Source organism: Nerophis lumbriciformis, linkage group LG23, assembly GCF_033978685.3.
Source record: "Nerophis lumbriciformis linkage group LG23, RoL_Nlum_v2.1, whole genome shotgun sequence".
Classification (NCBI taxonomy): domain Eukaryota; kingdom Metazoa; phylum Chordata; class Actinopteri; order Syngnathiformes; family Syngnathidae; genus Nerophis; species Nerophis lumbriciformis.
In genome coordinates this window covers 35,396,416-35,416,554 of record NC_084570.2, presented here as the reverse complement: position 1 = coordinate 35,416,554, position 20,139 = coordinate 35,396,416, and the positions used below count along the sequence as shown (strand labels likewise).

At 38.1% G+C, this 20,139-nt stretch overlaps 1 protein-coding gene across 5 annotated transcripts in view; it reads right to left on the bottom strand.

Moving 5' to 3' along the window:
- Positions 1–20,139, bottom strand: part of LOC133622746 (calmodulin-binding transcription activator 1-like) — a 223,990-nt gene that overhangs the window by 73,801 nt on the left and 130,050 nt on the right. For 4 of the 5 annotated variants that reach the window (XM_061985671.2, XM_061985670.2, XM_061985672.2 and 1 more), the window contains 2 exons: positions 16,842–16,913; positions 10,644–10,797 (listed from right to left, as the gene is read on the bottom strand). In XM_061985671.2, coding sequence (XP_061841655.1) covers positions 10,644–10,797; positions 16,842–16,913 — 226 coding nt within the window. The remainder of the gene's footprint in view (positions 1–10,643; positions 10,798–16,841; positions 16,914–20,139) is intronic. The other variant, XM_061985673.2, reaches the window with a different exon arrangement.

Sequence of the window (20,139 nt, the reverse complement as noted above, 5' to 3'; positions counted from 1 at the left end):
TGGTCATGTTTAGGGTGGAAAAGAAGATGGTCATATTTAGTGTGTAAAAGAAGACTAGCATGGTCATGTTTAGGGTGTAAAAGAAGATGGTCATATTTAGGGTGTAAAAAAAGACTCACGTGGTTGTATTTAGGGTGTAAAAGAAGATGGTCATGTTTAGGGTGTAAAAGAAGATGGTCATGTTTAGGGTGGAAAAGAAGATGGTCATATTTAGTGTGTAAAAGAAGACAAGCATGGTCATGTTTAGGGTGTAAAAGAAGATGGTCATATTTAGGGTGTAAAAAAAGACTCACATGGTCGTATTTAGGGTGTAAAAGAAGATGGTCATGTTTAGGGTATAAAAGAAGCCTCACATGGTCATGTTTAGGGTGTAACAAAAGATGGTCATGTTTAGGGTGTAAAAGAAGATGGTCATGTTTAGGGTGTAAAAAAGATGGTCGTTTTTAGGGTGTAAAAGAAGACTCACATGGTCATGTTTAGGGTGAAAAAGAAGATGGTCATGTTTAGGGTGTAAAAGAAGATGGTCATGTTTAGGGTGTAAAAGAAGATGGTCATATTTAGGGTGTAAAAGAAGACTCACATGGTCACGTTTAGGGTGTAAAAGAAGATGGTCATGTAAAGGGTGTAAAAGAAGATGGTCATGTTTAGGGTGGAAAAGAAGATGGTCATATTTAGGGTGTAAAAAAAGACCAACATGGTCATGTTTAGGGTGTAAAAGAAGATGGTCATGTTTAGGGTATAAAAGAAGATGGTCGTATTTAGGGTGTAAAAGAAGATGGTCATGTTTAGGGTGTAAAAGAAGATGGTCATGTTTAGGGTATAAAAGAAGATGGTCGTATTTAGGGTGTAAAAGAAGATGGTCATGTTTAGGGTGTAAACATAAGACTCACATGGTCATGTTTAGGGTTTAAAAGAAGCCTCACATGGTCATGTTTAGGGTGTAAAAAAAGATGGTCATGTTTAGTGTGTAAAAGAAGATGGTCATGTTAGGGTGTAAAAGAAGACTCACATGGTCATGTTTAGGGTGTAAAAGAAGATGGTCATGTTTAGAGTGTGAAAGAAGATGGTCATGTTTAGGGTGTAAAAGAAGATGGTCATGTTTAGGGTGTAAAAGAAGATGGTCATGTTTAGGGTGTAAAAGAAGACGGTCATATTTAGGGTGTAAAAGAAGACTCACATGTTCATGTTTAGGGTGTAAAAGAAGATGGTCATGTTTAGGGTGTAAAAGAATATGGTCATGTTTAGGGTGTGAAAGGAGATGGTCATGTTTAGGGTGTAAAAGAAGATGGTCATGTTTAGGGTGTAAAAGAAGATGGTCATATTTAGGGTGTAAAAAAAGACTCACATGGTCATGTTTAGGGTGTAAAAGAAGATGGTCATATTTAGTGTGTAAAAGAAGATGGTCATGTTTAGGGTGTAAAAGAAAATGGTCATATTTAGGGTGTAAAAGAAGATGGTCATGTTTAGGGTGTAAAAGAAGATGGTCATATTTATGGTTTAAAAGAAGATGGTCATGTTTAGGGTGTAAAAGAAGATGGTCATATTTAGGGTGTAAAAGAAGACTCACATGGCCAGGTTAAGGGTGTAAAAGAAGGTGGTCATGTTCAGGGTGTAAAAGAAGATGGTCATGTTTAGGGTGTAAAAGAAGATGGTCATATTTAGGGTGTAAAACAAGACGCACATGGTCATGTGTAGGGTAAAAAAGAAGATGGTCATGTTTAGGGTGGAAAAGAAGACGGTCATATTTAGGGTGTAAAAGAAGACTCACATGTTCATGTTTAGGGTGTAAAAGAAGATGGTCATGTTTAGGGTGTAAAAGAAGATGGTCATGTTTAGGGTGTGAAAGGAGATGGTCATGTTTAGGGTGTAAAAGAAGATGGTCATTTTTAGGGCGTAAAAGAAGATGGTCATGTTTAGGGTGTAAAAGAAGATGGTCTTGTTTAGGGTGTTAAAAAAGATGGTCATGTTTAGGGTGTAAAAGAAGATGGTCATATTACGGTGTGTAAAAGAGGACTCACATGGTCATGTTTAGGGTGTAAAAGAAGATGGTCATGTTTAGGGTGTAAAAAAAGATGGTCATATTTAGGGTGTAAAAGACGGCTCACATGGTCAGGTTTAGGGTGTAAAAGAAGATGGTCATGTTAAGGGTGTAAAAGAAGATGGTCATATTTAGGGTGTAAAAGAAGACTCACATGGTCATGTTTAGGGTGTAAAAGAAGATGGTCATGTTTAGGGTGTAAAATAAGATGGTCATGTTTAGGGTATGAAAGGAGATGGTCATGTTTAGGGTGTAAAAGAAGATGGTCATGTTTAGGGTGTAAAAGTAGATGGTCATATTTAGGGTGTAAAAAAAGACTCACATGGTCATGTTTAGGGTGTAAAAGAAGATGGTTATATTTAGGGTGTAATAAAAGATGCTCATATTTAGGGTGTAAAAGAAGACTCACATGGTCATGTTTAGGGTGTAAAAGAAGATGGTCATGTTTAGGGTGTAAAAGGAGATGGTCATGTTTAGAGTGTAAAAGGAGATGGTCATGTTTAGGGTGTGAAAGGAGATGGTCATGTTTAGGGTGTAAAAGAAGATGGTCATGTTTAGGGTGTTAAAGAAGATGGCCATGTTTAGGGTGGGAAAGAAGATGGTCTTGTTTAGAATGTGGAAAAGAAGACTCACATGGTCATGTTTAGGGTGTAAAAGAAGCCTCACATGGTCATGTTTAGGGTGTAAAGAAGATGGTCATGCTTAGGGTGTAAAATAAATTGGTCATGTTTAGGTTGTCATTGAAGATGGTCATGTTTAGGGTGTAAAAGAAGATGGTTGTGTTTAGGGTGTAAAGGAAGATGGTAATGTTTAGTGTGTAAAAGAAGATGGTCATGTTCAGATAGTAAAAGATGCTCGTATTTAGGGTGTAAAAGAAGATGGTCATGTTTAGGGTGTAAAAGAAGATGGTCATGTTTAGGATGTAAATGAAGATGGTCGTGTTTAGGGTGTAAAAGAAGATGGTCATGTTTAGGGAGTAAAATAACATGGTCATGTTTAGGGTGTAAAGAAGATGGTCATGCTTAGGGTGTAAAATAAATTGGTCATGTTTAGGTTGTCATAGAAGATGGTCATGTTTAGTGTGTAAAAGAAGATGGTCATGTTCAGATGGTAAAAGATGGTCGTATTTAGGGTGTAAAAGAAGATGGTCATTTTTAGGGTGTAAAAGAAGATGGTCGTGTTTAGGGTGTAAAAGAAGATGGTCATGTTTAGGGAGTAAAAGAAGATGGTCATGTTTAGGGTGTAAAAGAAGATGGTCATGTTTAGGGTGTAAAAGAAGATGGTCATATTTAGGGTGTAAAAAAAGACTCACATGGTCATGTTTAGGGTGTAAAAGAAGATGGTCATATTTAGTGTGTAAAAGAAGATGGTCATGTTTAGGGTGTAAAAGAAAATGGTCATATTTAGGGTGTAAAAGAAGATGGTCATGTTTAGGGTGTAAAAGAAGATGGTCATGTTTAGGGTGTAAAAGAAGATGGTCATATTTAGGGTGTAAAAGAAGACTCACATGGTCAGGTTAAGGGTGTAAAAGAAGATGGTCATGTTAAGGGTGTAAAAGAAGATGTTCATGTTTAGGGTGTAACAGAAGATGGTCATGTTTAGGGTGTAAAAGAAGATGGTCATATTTAGGGTGTAAAACAAGACTCACATGGTCATGTGTAGGGTAAAAAAGAAGATGGTCATGTTTAGGGTGGAAAAGAAAATGGTCATATTTAGGGAGTGAAAAAAGACTCACATGGTCATGTTTAGGGTGTAAAAGAAGACGGTCATATTTAGGGTGTAAAAGAAGACTCACATGTTCATGTTTAGGGTGTAAAAGAAGATGGTCATGTTTAGGGTGTAAAAGAAGATGGTCATGTTTAGGGTGTGAAAGGAGATGGTCATGTTTAGGGTGTAAAAGAAGATGGTCATGTTTAGGGTGTAAAAGAAGATGGTCATATTTAGGGTGTAAAAAAAGACTCACATGGTCATGTTTAGGGTGTAAAAGAAGATGGTCATATTTAGTGTGTAAAAGAAGATGGTCATGTTTAGGGTGTAAAAGAAAATGGTCATATTTAGGGTGTAAAAGAAGATGGTCATGTTTAGGGTGTAAAAGAAGATGGTCATATTTATGGTTTAAAAGAAGATGGTCATGTTTAGGGTGTAAAAGAAGATGGTCATATTTAGGGTGTAAAAGAAGACTCACATGGTCAGGTTAAGGGTGTAAAAGAAGGTGGTCATGTTCAGGGTGTAAAAGAAGATGGTCATGTTTAGGGTGTAAAAGAAGATGGTCATATTTAGGGTGTAAAACAAGACGCACATGGTCATGTGTAGGGTAAAAAAGAAGATGGTCATGTTTAGGGTGGAAAAGAAGACGGTCATATTTAGGGTGTAAAAGAAGACTCACATGTTCATGTTTAGGGTGTAAAAGAAGATGGTCATGTTTAGGGTGTAAAAGAAGATGGTCATGTTTAGGGTGTGAAAGGAGATGGTCATGTTTAGGGTGTAAAAGAAGATGGTCATTTTTAGGGCGTAAAAGAAGATGGTCATGTTTAGGGTGTAAAAGAAGATGGTCTTGTTTAGGGTGTTAAAAAAGATGGTCATGTTTAGGGTGTAAAAGAAGATGGTCATATTACGGTGTGTAAAAGAGGACTCACATGGTCATGTTTAGGGTGTAAAAGAAGATGGTCATGTTTAGGGTGTAAAAAAAGATGGTCATATTTAGGGTGTAAAAGACGGCTCACATGGTCAGGTTTAGGGTGTAAAAGAAGATGGTCATGTTAAGGGTGTAAAAGAAGATGGTCATATTTAGGGTGTAAAAGAAGACTCACATGGTCATGTTTAGGGTGTAAAAGAAGATGGTCATGTTTAGGGTGTAAAATAAGATGGTCATGTTTAGGGTGTGAAAGGAGATGGTCATGTTTAGGGTGTAAAAGAAGATGGTCATGTTTAGGGTGTAAAAGTAGATGGTCATATTTAGGGTGTAAAAAAGACTCTCAAGGTCATGTTTAGGGTGTAAAAGAAGATGGTTATATTTAGGGTGTAATAAAAGATGCTCATATTTAGGGTGTAAAAGAAGACTCACATGGTCATGTTTAGGGTGTAAAAGAAGATGGTCATGTTTAGGGTGTAAAAGGAGATGGTCATGTTTAGAGTGTAAAAGGAGATGGTCATGTTTAGGGTGTGAAAGGAGATGGTCATGTTTAGGGTGTAAAAGAAGATGGTCATGTTTAGGGTGTTAAAGAAGATGGTCATGTTTAGGGTGGGAAAGAAGATGGTCTTGTTTAGAATGTGGAAAAGAAGACTCACATGGTCATGTTTAGGGTGTAAAAGAAGCCTCACATGGTCATGTTTAGGGTGTAAAGAAGATGGTCATGCTTAGGGTGTAAAATAAATTGGTCATGTTTAGGTTGTCATAGAAGATGGTCATGTTTAGGGTGTAAAAGAAGATGGTTGTGTTTAGGGTGTAAAGGAAGATGGTAATGTTTAGTGTGTAAAAGAAGATGGTCATGTTCAGATAGTAAAAGATGCTCGTATTTAGGGTGTAAAAGAAGATGGTCATGTTTAGGGTGTAAAAGAAGATGGTCATGTTTAGGATGTAAATGAAGATGGTCGTGTTTAGGGTGTAAAAGAAGATGGTCATGTTTAGGGAGTAAAATAACATGGTCATGTTTAGGGTGTAAAGAAGATGGTCATGCTTAGGGTGTAAAATAAATTGGTCATGTTTAGGTTGTCATAGAAGATGGTCATGTTTAGGGTGTAAAAGAAGATGGTTGTGTTTAGGGTGTAAAGGAAGATGATAATGTCTAGTGTGTAAAAGAAGATGGTCATGTTCAGATGGTAAAAGATGGTCGTATTTAGGGTGTAAAAGAAGATGGTTATTTTTAGGGTGTAAAAGAAGATGGTCGTGTTTAGGGTGTAAAAGAAGATGGTCATGTTTAGGGAGTAAAAGAAGATGGTCATGTTTAGGGTGTAAAAGAAGATGGTCATGTTTAGGGTGTAAAAGAAGATGGTCATATTTAGGGTGTAAAAAAAGACTCACATGGTCATGTTTAGGGTGTAAAAGAAGATGGTCATATTTAGTGTGTAAAAGAAGATGGTCATGTTTAGGGTGTAAAAGAAAATGGTCATATTTAGGGTGTAAAAGAAGATGGTCATGTTTAGGGTGTAAAAGAAGATGGTCATGTTTAGGGTGTAAAAGAAGATGGTCATATTTAGGGTGTAAAAGAAGACTCACATGGTCAGGTTAAGGGTGTAAAAGAAGATGGTCATGTTAAGGGTGTAAAAGAAGATGTTCATGTTTAGGGTGTAACAGAAGATGGTCATGTTTAGGGTGTAAAAGAAGATGGTCATATTTAGGGTGTAAAACAAGACTCACATGGTCATGTGTAGGGTAAAAAAGAAGATGGTCATGTTTAGGGTGGAAAAGAAAATGGTCATATTTAGGGAGTGAAAAAAGACTCACATGGTCATGTTTAGGGTGTAAAAGAAGACGGTCATATTTAGGGTGTAAAAGAAGACTCACATGTTCATGTTTAGGGTGTAAAAGAAGATGGTCATGTTTAGGGTGTAAAAGAAGATGGTCATGTTTAGGGTGTAAAGGAAGATGGTCATGTTTAGGGTGTGAAAGGAGATGGTCATGTTTAGGGTGTAAAAGAAGATGGTCATGTTTAGGGTGTGAAAGAAGATGGTCTTGTTTAGGGGGTTAAAAAAGATGGTCATGTTTAGGGTGTAAAAGAAGATGGTCATATTACGGTGTGTAAAAGAAGACTCACATGGTCATGTTTAGGGTGTAAAAGAAGATGGTCATGTTTAGGGTGTAAAAGAAGATGGTCATATTTAGGGTGTAAAAGAAGACTTATATGGTCATGTTTAGGGTGTAAAAGAAGATGGTCACGTTAAGGGTGTAAAAGAAGATGGTCATATTTAGGGTGTAAAAGATGACTCACATGGTCATGTTTAGGGTGTAAAAGAAGATGGTCATGTTTAGGGTGTAAAAGAAGATGGTCATGTTTAGGGTGTGAAAGGAGATGGTCATGTTTAGGGTGTAAAAGAAGATGGTCATGTTTAGGATGTAAAAGTACATGGTCATATTTAGGGTGTAAAAGAAGACTCACATGGTCATGTTTAGGGTGTAAAAGAAGATGGTCATATTTAGGGTGTAATAAAAGATGCTCATATTTAGGGTGTAAAAGAAGACTTATATGGTCATGTTTAGGGTGTAAAAGAAGATGGTCATGTTTAGGGTGTAGAAGAAGATGGTCATGTTTAGGGTGTAAAATAAGATGGTCATGTTTAGGGTGTAAAAGAAGATGGTCATGTTTAGGGTGTAAAAGAAGATGGTCATATTTAGGGTGTAAAAGAAGACTTATATGGTCATGTTTAGGGTGTAAAAGAAGATGGTCATGTTTAGGGTGTAAAAGAAGATGGTCATGTTTAGGTTGTAAAAGAAGATGGTCATGTTTAGGGTGTAAAGAAGATGGTCATGCTTAGGGTGTAAAATAAATTGGTCATGTTTAGGTTGTCATAGAAGATGGTCATGTTTAGGGTGTAAAAGAAGATGGTCATGTTTAGGGTGTAAAGGAAGATGGTAATGTTTAGTGTGTAAAAGAAGATGATCATGTTCAGATGGTAAAAGATGGTCGTATTTAGGGTGTAAAAGAAGATGGTCCTGTTTAGGGTGTAAAAGAAGATGGCCGTGTTTAGGGTGTAAAAGAAGATGGTCATGTTTAGAATGTGGAAAAGAATACTCACATGGTCATGTTTAGGGTGTAAAAGAAGCCTCACATGGTCATGTTTAGGTTGTAAAAGAAGATGGTCATGTTTAGGGTGTAAAGAAGATGGTCATGCTTAGGGTGTAAAATAAGTTGGTCATGTTTAGGTTGTCATAGAAGATGGTCATGTTTAGGGTGTAAAAGAAGATGGTTATGTTTAGGGTGTAAAGGAAGATGGTAATGTTTAGTGTGTAAAAGAAGATGGTCATGTTCAGATGGTAAAAGATGGTCGTATTTAGGGTGTAAAAGAAGATGGCCGTGTTTAGGGTGTAAAAGAAGATGGTCATGTTTAGGATGTAAATGAAGATGGTCGTGTTTAGGGTGTAAAAGAAGATGGTCATGTTTAGGGAGTAAAATAAGATGGTCATGTTTAGGGTGTAAAGGAAGATGGTAATGTTTAGTGTGTAAAAGAAGATGGTCATGTTCAGATGGTAAAAGATGGTTGTATTTAGGGTGTAAAAGAAGATGGCCGTGTTTAGGGTGTAAAAGAAGATGGTCATGTTTAGGGTGTAAAAGAAGATGGTCATGTTTAGGATGTAAATGAAGATGGTCGTGTTTAGGGTGTAAAAGAAGATGGTCATGTTTAGGGTGTAAAAGAAGATGGTCATATTTAGGGTGTAAAAGAAGATGGTCATGTTTAGGGTGTAAAAGAAGATGGTCATGTTTAGGGTGTAAAAGAAGATGGTCATATTTAGGGTGTAAAAGAAGATGGTCATGCTTGGGGTGTAAAAAATGATGGTCATATTTAAGGTGTAAAAGAAGACTTACATGGTCATGTTTAGGGTGTAAAAGAAGATGGTCATATTTAGGGTGTAAAAGAATACTCACATGGTCATGTTTAGGGTGTAAAAAGAGATGGTCATATTTAGGGTGGAAAAGAAGATGGTCATGTTTAGGATGTACAAACCCTGTTTCCATATGAGTTGGGGAATTGTGTTAGATGTAAATATAAACGGAATACAATGATTTGCACATCACTTTCAACCCATACTCTGTTGAATATGCTATTAAATTGATAAACATTTTTTTTGTTGCAAATAATCATTAATTTTAGAATTTGATGCCAGCAACACATGACAAAGAAGTTGGGAAAGGTGGCAATAAATACTGATAAACACTTTTTTGGAATATCCCACAGGTGTGCAGGCTAATTGGGAACAGATGGGTGCCATGATTGGGTATAAAAACAGCTTCCCAAAAAATGCTCAGTCTTTCACAAGAAAGGATGGGGCGAGGTACACTCCTTTGTCCACAACTGCATGAGCAAATAGTCAAACAGTTTAAGAAGAACGTTTCTCAAAGTGCAATTGCAAGAAATTTAGGGATTTCAACATCTACGGTCCATAATATCATCAAAAGTTTCAGAGAATCTGGAGAAATCACTCCACGTAAGCGGCAACCAACATAGAATGACCGTGACATTTGATCCCTCAGACGGCACTGTATCAAAAACCGACATCAATCTCTAAAGGATATCACCACATGGGCTTAGGAACACTTCAGAAAACCACTGTCACTAAATACAGTTGGTCGCTACATCTGTAAGTGCAAGTTAAAGCTCTACTATGCAAAGCAAAAAGCCATTTATCAACAACATCCAGAAATGCCGCCGGCTTCTCTGGGCCCGAGATTATCTAAGATGGACTCATGCAAAGTGGAAAAGTGTTCTGTGGTCTGACGAGTCCACATTTCAAATTGTTTTTGGAAATATTCGACATCGTGTCATCCGGACCAAAGGGGAAGCGAACCATCCAGACTGTTATTGACGCAATGTTCAAAAGCCAGCATCTGTGATGGTATGGGGGTGCATTAGTGCCCAAGGCATGGGTAACTTACACATCTGTGAAGGCACCATTAATGCTGAAAGGTACATACAGGTTTTGGAACAACATATGCTGCCATCTAAGCGCCGTCTTTTTCATGGACGCCCCTGCTTATTTCAGCAAGACAATGCCAAGCCACATTCAGCACGTGTTACAACAGCGTGGCTTCGTAAAAAAAGAGTGCGGGTACTTTCCCGGCCCGCCTGCAGTCTAGACCTGTCTCCCGTCGGAAATGTGTGGCGCATTATGAAGCGTAAAATGCGACAGCGGAGACCCTGGACTGTTGAACGACTGAAGCTCTACATAAAACAAGAATGGGAAAGAATTCCACTTTCAAAGCTTCATCAATTAGTTTCCTCAGTTCCCAATTGTTTATTGAGTATTGTTAAAAGAAAAGGTGATGTAACACAATGATGAACATTCCCTTTCCCAACTACTTTGGCACGTGTTGCAGCCATGAAATTCTAAGTTAATTATTATTTGCAAAAAAATAATAAAGTTTATGAGTTTTATCTTGTCTTTTTAGTGCATTCAATTGAATATGGGTTGAAAAGGATTTGCAAATCATTGTATTCCGTTTATATTTACATCTAACACAATTTCCCAACTCATATGGAAACGGGGTTTGTAAAAGAAGATGGTCATGTTTAAGGTGTAACAGAAGATGGTCATGTTTAGGGTGGAAAAGAAGATGGTCATGTTTAGGGTGGAAAAGAAGATGGTCACGTTTAGTGTGTAAAAGAAGATGGTCATGTTTAGGGTATAAAAGAAAATGGTCATATTTAGGGTGTCAAAGAAGATGGCCATGTTTACGGTGTGAAAGAAGATGGTCATGTTTAGGGTGTAAAAGAAGATGGTCATGTTTAGGGTGTAAAAGAAGATGGTCACGTTTAGGGTGTAAACATAAGACTCACATGGTCATGTTTTGGGTGTAACAGAAGATGGTCATTTTTAGGGCGTAAATGAATATGGTCATATTTAGGGTGTAAAATAATATGGTCGTATTTAGGGTGTAAATATAAGACTCACACATGGGCTTGAGTTGTCCGATGAGTTCCTCCTTGCTCCACTTGGCCCACTCCTTCCTGTCAGTGTTGATGGAGCAGAGGACGGGGCCACACGGCTTCCCGCTGTCGTCCACCGCTGGAACGTTCAGGTAGTGCACCAGCACGATGTCTGGGTTCTACAACACACCACACACACCTGGCAGGTTAAACATGACAGAAGGAGGGGGAGACGGAGGAGAGCATGAGGAGGTCAGGAGGGAGGCGGGACGGAGCGTGTCAGACTAGATTCTTTCACATGCTTAGAAAACATTCTGGCCCACTGGTCAGTCCACATGTATGTTTATATGTACACGTGTACACGTATGTTTATATGTAGACGTGTGCATGTATGTTTATATGTACACAAGTACACGTATGTTTATATGTGTGCATGTATGTTTATATGTACATGTGTACACGTATGTTTATATGTAGACGTGTGCATGTATGTTTATATGTACACAAGTACACGTATGTTTATATGTGTGCATGTATGTTTATATATACACAAGTACACATATGTTTATATGTGTGCATTTATGTTTATATGTACATGTGTGCATGTATGTAATTATGTACACGTGTACACGTATGTTTATATGTAAAAGTGTGCATGTATGTTTATATGTACACAAGTACACATATGTTTATATGTACACGTGTGCATGTATGTTTATGTACATGTGTGCATGTATGTTTATATGTACACGTGTGCATGTATGTTTATATGTACACGTGTACATGTATGTTTATATGTACATGTGTGCATGTATGTTTATATGTACACAAGTACATGTATGTTTATATGTACATGTGTGCACGTATGTTTATATGTACACGTGTGCATGTATGTTTATATGTGCACGTGTGCATGTATGTTTATATGTACACAAGTACATGTATGTTTATATGTACACGTGTGCACGTATGTTTATATGTGCACGTGTGCATGTATGTTTATATGTACACAAGTGCATGTATGTTTATATGTACACGTGTGCATGTATGTTTATATGTACACGTGTACATGTATGTTTATATGTACACGTGTACATGTATGTTTATATGTACACGTGTGCACGTATGTTTATATGTACACGTGTGCATGTATGTTTATATGTACACAAGTACATGTATGTTTATATGTACACGTGTGCACGTATGTTTATATGTACACGTGTGCATGTATGTTTATATGTACACAAGTACATGTATGTTTATATGTACACGTGTGCACGTATGTTTATATGTACACGTGTGCATGTATGTTTATATGTACACGTGTGCAGAGCTATGGGATGCGTACCCCATGAATGATTGAACAGGTGTGTACTTGAGAGCGGGAGAAGTTCTTCTCCATAAATATTCAGGAGGCGGACTCAGGTGAGGGGGAGGGCCCGTTGAGGTGTAAGAAGAAAAGAGCCCAGTGGGCTGCTTTATGATGGTTCTCCCTGATGTGAGTGATGTGTGTGTGAAGAGCAGAACATGGCACAGAGGGAGAAACAAGTCCCCCCCCCAACCCCTCCTGGTGCTAGAGCCACAAAAGTGGGAAAATAAAATATATTTGATGGAGGGCAAATTCAATTTCCAGCATGTGGCGAGGGTGTCCTTGTGACCAATTATGCAAGACATATTGGCAAAGAATGCATAAAGATGGAGGAATTTCCATAATTTAGATGAACATCGCTCGGTGTTCCATGTTTTTCATGGAAATGAAGGAACGTTGAAGATGGAACTTGGACAAGTGATGAGGTTCTGCTGAGAGAAACTGCATGCAGGAAGTACTCACTCATCTTGTTACGTTACAGCCTTATTCCAACATGAAATGCATTCATTTTTTGTCCTCAAAATTCTACACACAATACCCCATAAAAACAATGTGAAAATATTTTTTTGAATTTTTGTTTTTTCAAATAAAAAACAAATATTTTTGAACACAATGTCACCAGCTTGGCACACCTATCTTTGGGCACTTTGCCTCTTTCCTCTTTGCAGCACCTCTCAAGCTCCATCAGGTTGGATGAAGTGTTGGTTTTCATCCAGGATGTCTCAGTGCGTTGCTGCATTCATTTTTTCCTCCATCAGGTTTGAATGGGAAGCGTTGGTTTTCATCCAGAATGTCTCTGTACATTGCTGCATTCAACTTTCCCTCTATCCTGACTAGTCTCTCAGTTAGTTTTCATCCAGAATGTCTCAGTGCATTGCTGCATTCATCTTTCCCTCCATCAGGTTGGATGGGAAGCGTCGGTTTTCATCCAGGATGTGTCTGTATATTGCTGCATTCACCTTTCCCTCTATCCTGACTAGTCTCTCAGTTTTCATCCAGGATGTCTCTGTAGATTGCTGCATTCATCTTTCCCTCTATCCTGACTAGTCGCTCAGTTAATTTTCATTCAGGATGTCTCAGTGCATTACTGCATTCATCTTTCCCTCCATCAAATTGGATGGGAAGCGTTGGTTTTCATCCACGATGTCTCTGTACATTGCTGCAGTCATCTTTCCCTCTATCCTGACTAGTCTCCCAGTGAGTTTTCATCCAGGATGTCTCTGTACATTCAATCAATTAATCAATATTTATTTATATAGCCCTAAATCACAAAAGTCTCAAATGGCTGTACAAGCCACAACGACATCCTCGGTACAGAGCCCACATAAGGGACGTCAATGTGAATGACTATGAGAAACCGCATATTTGGGTAACCCCCCCTCTTTAGGGGAGACCTAAAGCAATGGATGTCGAGTAACATAATATTGTGAAAGAACAGTCCTTAGTGGATCTAAAACATAGTAGTGAGAGTCCAGTCCATTGCTGCATTCATCTTAGTCCAGTCAGGGAGGTGACCAAGAACCCAATGGTCACTCTGTCAGAACTACAGCATTTCTCTGTGGAGAGAGGAGAACCTTTCAGAAAGACAATCCACCAATCAGGCCTGGATGGTAGAGTGGTCACCTGAAAGACTTTCAGACCATGAGAAAGTAAATTCTCTGGTCTGATGAGACAAAGATTGAAGTCTTTGGCGTGAATGTTTGGAGGAAACCAGACACCGCTCATCACCACCAATACCATCCCTACAGTGAAGCATGGTGGTGGCAGCATCATGGTGTGGGGATGGATTTCAGCGGCAAGAACTGGGAGACTATTCAGGATAGAGGGAAAGATGAATGCAAAAATATACAGAGACATCCTGGATGAAAACCAACACTTCCCATCCAACCTGATGGAGCTTGAGAGGTGCTGCAAAGAGGAATGAGAGAAAGTGTCCAACTATAGGGGTGCCAAGCCGGTGGCATCGTGTTCAAAAAGACTTGAAGATGTAATTGCTGCCAAAGGTGCATCAACTAAGTATTTATCAAAGACTGTCAATACTTATGTACATGTCTTTTTTTTTTTTTGATACATTTGCTCACTATTAAAAAAATACAAAAATCACATTGTCATTATGGGGCATTGTGTGTAGAATTTTGAGGACAACAATTATTTAATTTTGGCTGTAAATATTTTCTGGATGTACTGTATATGTGTGTGTGTGTTGGGTATGCACAGTAGTGTTTTTTTTGGAGAGACCACATGAGAGCAGTGCCTGAAGACCTGGATGGTGACCACGGGTCGCCCCAGTCAACGTTACTTCCAGATAAGAAGAGCTTTCACAAGTCAGGGAGGAATGTTCACATCCATCCTGCCAGTGGACCATAAACTCTGCCACTTTTATTATTAGCAGACTTTGTGATGGTACTTTTTAGTGCAGCTGCCTCATGAATCTTTGAAGAGGAGGATGTTTATGTTGGTGTGCTGTTTGGAAATGTCACGGACAATTTGAGAGATTAAAATGAACAAAACAGTCCCCAGTTTCAGTGTCTTGTGTAGGATTGTCAATCACCTGCTAACGCAACATGCTTGGTGAAGAAGGTGGCACTAGACGCTGACTAGCAGCTACAGTCGCCCTCCACACATCAAATATTGACACTTGGCAGATTATTTTTTGAATTTTTGATACTAAATGGAGCATTTTTAGGCATAAAAAGGCTAAAGAAAGAACAATATTGGCCACTAGAGGAGACCAAAGCAATCAGAGCGCACTGTTCAGTATCCTGCCCCCTGATTGGCTCAGCCTCAGGCAGCATTACTATAATAGGAGTGAAGCTATGATGCAAAACCAACGATTCTTACCTGACAAACCATATTCATTCAACTTCTTCCAAACATGTTGCAGCCTTATACCAACATGGAATACATTCATTTTTGTCCTGAAAATTCTACACACAATACCCCACAATGAGAAAAGTTGTCTTTTTTTATTTATTTTGCAAATGTATTAAAAATGTCCATAAGTATTCACAGCCATTGCCCAATACTTAGTTGATGCTCCTTTTGGCAGCAATTACAACTTATTTATGTACATGGAATGTGTTTTGTAGTTTTTAATACATTTAAAAAAAACAAACCCAACATGTTTTCACATTGTCATTTTGGGTATTGTGTGTAGAATTTTGGAATAAGGTTGTAACATAACAAAACGTTAAAAATGGAAGCAAATACTTTCCAGATGCACTATATTTGACTTTAGTTCCATATATGGAAGATATAAAGTGATTCCCGCCATTTTACTGTCGTCCAAAGTTGTAGTCAATAAGTTTCTTCTTTTCCTCTATCTTTTTGCTGTGGGGCAGACTGGCTTGTGCATGCACATGCATCCTCCGCTGTAGTAGACTTGACATGGAAGCGCTACAAACGACAAGATGGCTGACGGGGGGAGATGTGGTCAAAAAGAGGCGTGTCCTGGTGAATAATGTGCACTCTGAAGAAAGGGTAAGAAAGCGGCTGGAAGATGGTCTGTAAAAGTAAATCTATGCAGAACGTGGACCAAAGCACCTCCATTACAAGCCATGTAGACCACGAGAAGTGTTTTAAAGTCTTATTTCGGGGCTCTCATAATGCTGAGAAATATTTTTAGAACAGATTTTTGTCTGCTCAAGCTATGAAAAGATTTCATTTTTACAGCCCAGATTCAAAGTAAAACATTATGAACATCTCAGCCAGGCTGAAGACCATGTAAGTCGTGTTTTTGGAAGCCGTACAAGATCAAATCATTTTGAGAAGAAGCACACTCGGTTATGTCTAAAGTGTTACAAAGGTGGTTATTTGCTACTTTTTTTACAGCCTCCTGGAAAGTGGTGGTACAAACGTCAACCTCCTACTGAGGAACTATGGCTGATGGACATGATCACAGAAATGTGGACAAAAGGGAAAATAATTACATCTGAGGGAAGAGAAGATGCTTGAAGTGGATCATTTATTTATAAAAACATTCATGATATTTATTATTAGTAAAGAAACACTTTTTAGATAATACATAGCCTCCTGGAAAGGTATTATTTGATTGATTAATGATTCCTACTTGGCAGAAATTCATATATGCAGAACCAATTAACAGCGGTACACGAGGGAGGACTGTATGTAGAATTTATTTTTGGACGCAATTTTGAAATGACACAAGAATGTTTTGTTTTGTTTGTCTATGATTATTGTTGTTATTATTATTATATTGTATCATCTTGTTATTCATTTATTTATAAACAAAAATGCAATTATACTTATTTGTATATATATATATGTATATATATAAGGACAAATTATATATATACATATATATATATAAGGACAAATTATATTTATTGGAATTTTTATTTGATTGAAAAAGAACAAATTATATATGTATATATATATATATATATATATATATATATATATATATATATATATATATATATGTATATATATATATATATATATATATATATATATATAATATTTATTGGAATTTTTATTTGATTGAAAAAGAACAAATTATATATGTATATATATATATATATATATATATATATATATATATATATATATATATATATATATATATATATATATATATATATATATATATACATATATAATTTGTTCTTTTTCAATCAAATACAAATTCCAATAAATATTGAGTAAAAAAACCCCAAATATTTCATGTATAATTAATTATTCCTATTTTGCCAAAATTCACATATCTGGACTCAATGAACAGGATCAAGTAGGGAGGACCGTATGTAGAGTTTGAGGTTATACATCTTGTTTGGTGGGTGTGGAGACGTGTGAGAGACGGTGAAGGCAGGGAATGGCAGGTGGGTATCTTACCTGCAGCAGCCAATAGCATCTACGGTGGAAGGTGGGGATGATGGAGGAGTGGACGTAGCAGCCATACAGACACTAGAGAGAGGAGAGGAGAGGAAATTCCAGGAGAAAAAAAGAAAATGGAGGGAGCGGGACACAAGAAGGAGAGGATGAGGAGAGGACAGCAAAGGAGAAGCCAGGTTATACTGTAGGCACATAGCTCCGTTTCATTGAGGAGCACTACTGTCTTGTGGAAATGCTGCTGACTAATCAAAATAACAATATATGGCATAAAAATCAATAATCTGAGGCTGCACGTGTCAGGGTCTCATCAAGGTCATCACACGTACAGTCAACACATACAGTATATAATAGCAACATGACACATGTCATCAAGGTCATCAGACATGTCATCAAGGTCATCACACATACAGTCAACACACATAATAGCAACATCACACATGTCATCAAGGTCATCACACGCACAGTCAACACACATAATAACAACAACATCACACGTCATCAAGGTGATCAGACATGTGATCAAGGTCATCACACGTACAGTCAACACACATAATAGCAACATCACACATGTCATCAAGGTCATGACACGCACAGTCAACACACATAATAGCAATATCACACGTCATCAAGGTCATCAGACATGTCATCAAGGTCATCACACGCACAGTCAACACACATAATAGCAACATCACACGTCATCAAGGTCATCAGACATGTGATGAAGGTCATCACACGTACAGTCAACACACATAATAGCAACATCACACGTCATCAAGGTCATCACACATACAGTCAACACACATAATAGCAACATGACACATGTCATCAAAGTCATCACACATGTCATCACACATGCAGTCACAACATCACACGTACAGTCAGCACACAAAATGGCAACATGACACATGTCATCAAGGTCATCGCATGTACAGTCAACATGAATAATAGCAACATCACACATGTCATCAAGATCATCACACATATAGTCACAATATCACACGTACAGTCAACACACATAATAACAACATCACACATGTCATCAAGGTCATCACACGCACAGTCAACACATAGAGTATATAATAGCAACATGACACATCTCATCAAGGTCATCACACATGTCATCAAGGTCATCGCACGTACAGTCACAACATCACACGCACAGTCAACACACATAATAGCAACATGACACATGTCATCAAGGTCATCACACGCACAGTCAACACACATTATAGCAACATGAGACATGTCATCAAGGTCATCACACATGTCATCAAGGTCATCACACGCACATTCAACACACATAATAGCAACATGACACATGTCATCAAGGTCATCACACATGTCATCAAGGTCATCACACGTACAGCCACAACATCACATGTACAGTCAACACACATAATAGCAACATGACACATGTCATCAAGGTCATCACACATGTCATCAAGGTCATCACACGTACAGTCACAACATCACACGTACAGTCAACACACATAATAGCAACATGACACATGTCATCAAGGTCATGACACATGTCATCAAGGTCATCACACACACAGTCAACACATACAGTATATACAAACCCCGTTTCCATATGAGTTGGGAAATTGTGTTATATGTAAATATAAACAGAATACAATGATTTGCTAATCCTTTTCAACCCATATTCAATTGAATGCACTACAAAGATAAGATATTTGATGTTCAAACTCATAAACTTTATTTTTTTTTTGCAAATAATAATTAACTTAGAATTTCATGGCTGCAACACGTGCCAAAGTAGTTGGGAAAGGGCATATTCACCACTGCGTTACATGGCCTTTCCTTTTAACAACACTCAGTAAACATTTGGGAACTGAGGAGACACATTTTTTTAAGCTTCTCAGGTGGAATTCTTTCCGATTCTTGCTTGATGTACAGCTTAAGTTGTTCAACAGTCCGGGGGTCTCCGTTGTGGTATTTTAGGCTTCATAATGCGCCACACATTTTCAATGGGAGACAGGTCTGGACTACAGGCAGGCCAGTCTAGTACCCGCACTCTTTTACTATGAAGCCACGCTGATGTAACACGTGGCTTGGCATTGTCTTGCTGAAATAAGCAGGGGCGTCCATGGTAACGTTGCTTGGATGGCAACATATGTTGCTCCAAAACCTGTATGTACCTTTCAGCATTAATGGTGCCTTCACAGATGTGTAAGTTACCCATGTATTGGGCACTAATACACCCCCATACCATCACAGATGCTGGCTTTTCAACTTTGCGCCTATAACAATCCGGATGGTTCTTTTCCTCTTTGGTCCGGAGGACAAAACGTCCACAGTTTCTAAAAACAGTTTGAAATGTGGACTCGTCAGACCACAGAACACTTTTCCACTTTGCATCAGTCCATCTTAGATGAGCTCAGGCCCAGCGAAGCCGACTGCATTTCTGGGTGTTGTTGATAAACGGTTTTTGCATTGCATAGGAGAGTTTTTACTTGCACTTACAGATGCAGCGACCAACTGTAGTTACTGACAGTGTGTTTCTGAAGTGTTCCTGAGCCCGTGTGGTGATATCCTTTACACACCGATGTCGCTTGTTGATGCAGTACAGCCTGAGGGATCGAAGGTCACGGGCTTAGCTGCTTACGTGCAGTGATTTCTCCAGATTCTCTGAACCCTTTGATGATATTACGGACCGTAGATGGTGAAATCCCTAAATTCCTTGCAATAGCTGCTTGAGAAAGGTTTTTCTTAAACTGTTCAACGATTAGCCCACGCATTTGTTGACAAAGTGGTGACCCTCGCCCCATCCTTGTTTGTGAATGACTGAGCATTTCATGGAATCTACTTTTATACCCAATCATGGCACCCACCTGTTCCCATTCACCTGTGGAATGTTCCAAATAAGTGTTTGATGAGCATTCCTCAACTTTATCAGTATTTATTGCCACCTTTCCCAACTTCTTTGTAACGTGTTGCTGGCATCAAATTCTAAAGTTAATGATTATTTGCAAAAAAAAAAAAAGGTTATGAATTTGAACATCAAATATGTTGTCTTTGTAGTATATTCAAATGAATATGGGTTGAAAGTGATTTGCAAATCATTGTATTCCGTTTATATTTACATCTAACACAATTTCCCAACTCATATGGAAACGGGGTTTGTAATAGCAACATCACACATCTCATCAAGGTCATCACACGTCATCAAGGTCATCACACGTACAGTCAACACGCATAATAGCAACATGACACATGTCATCATGGTCATCACACGCACAGTCAACACATACTGTATATAATAGCAACATGACACATG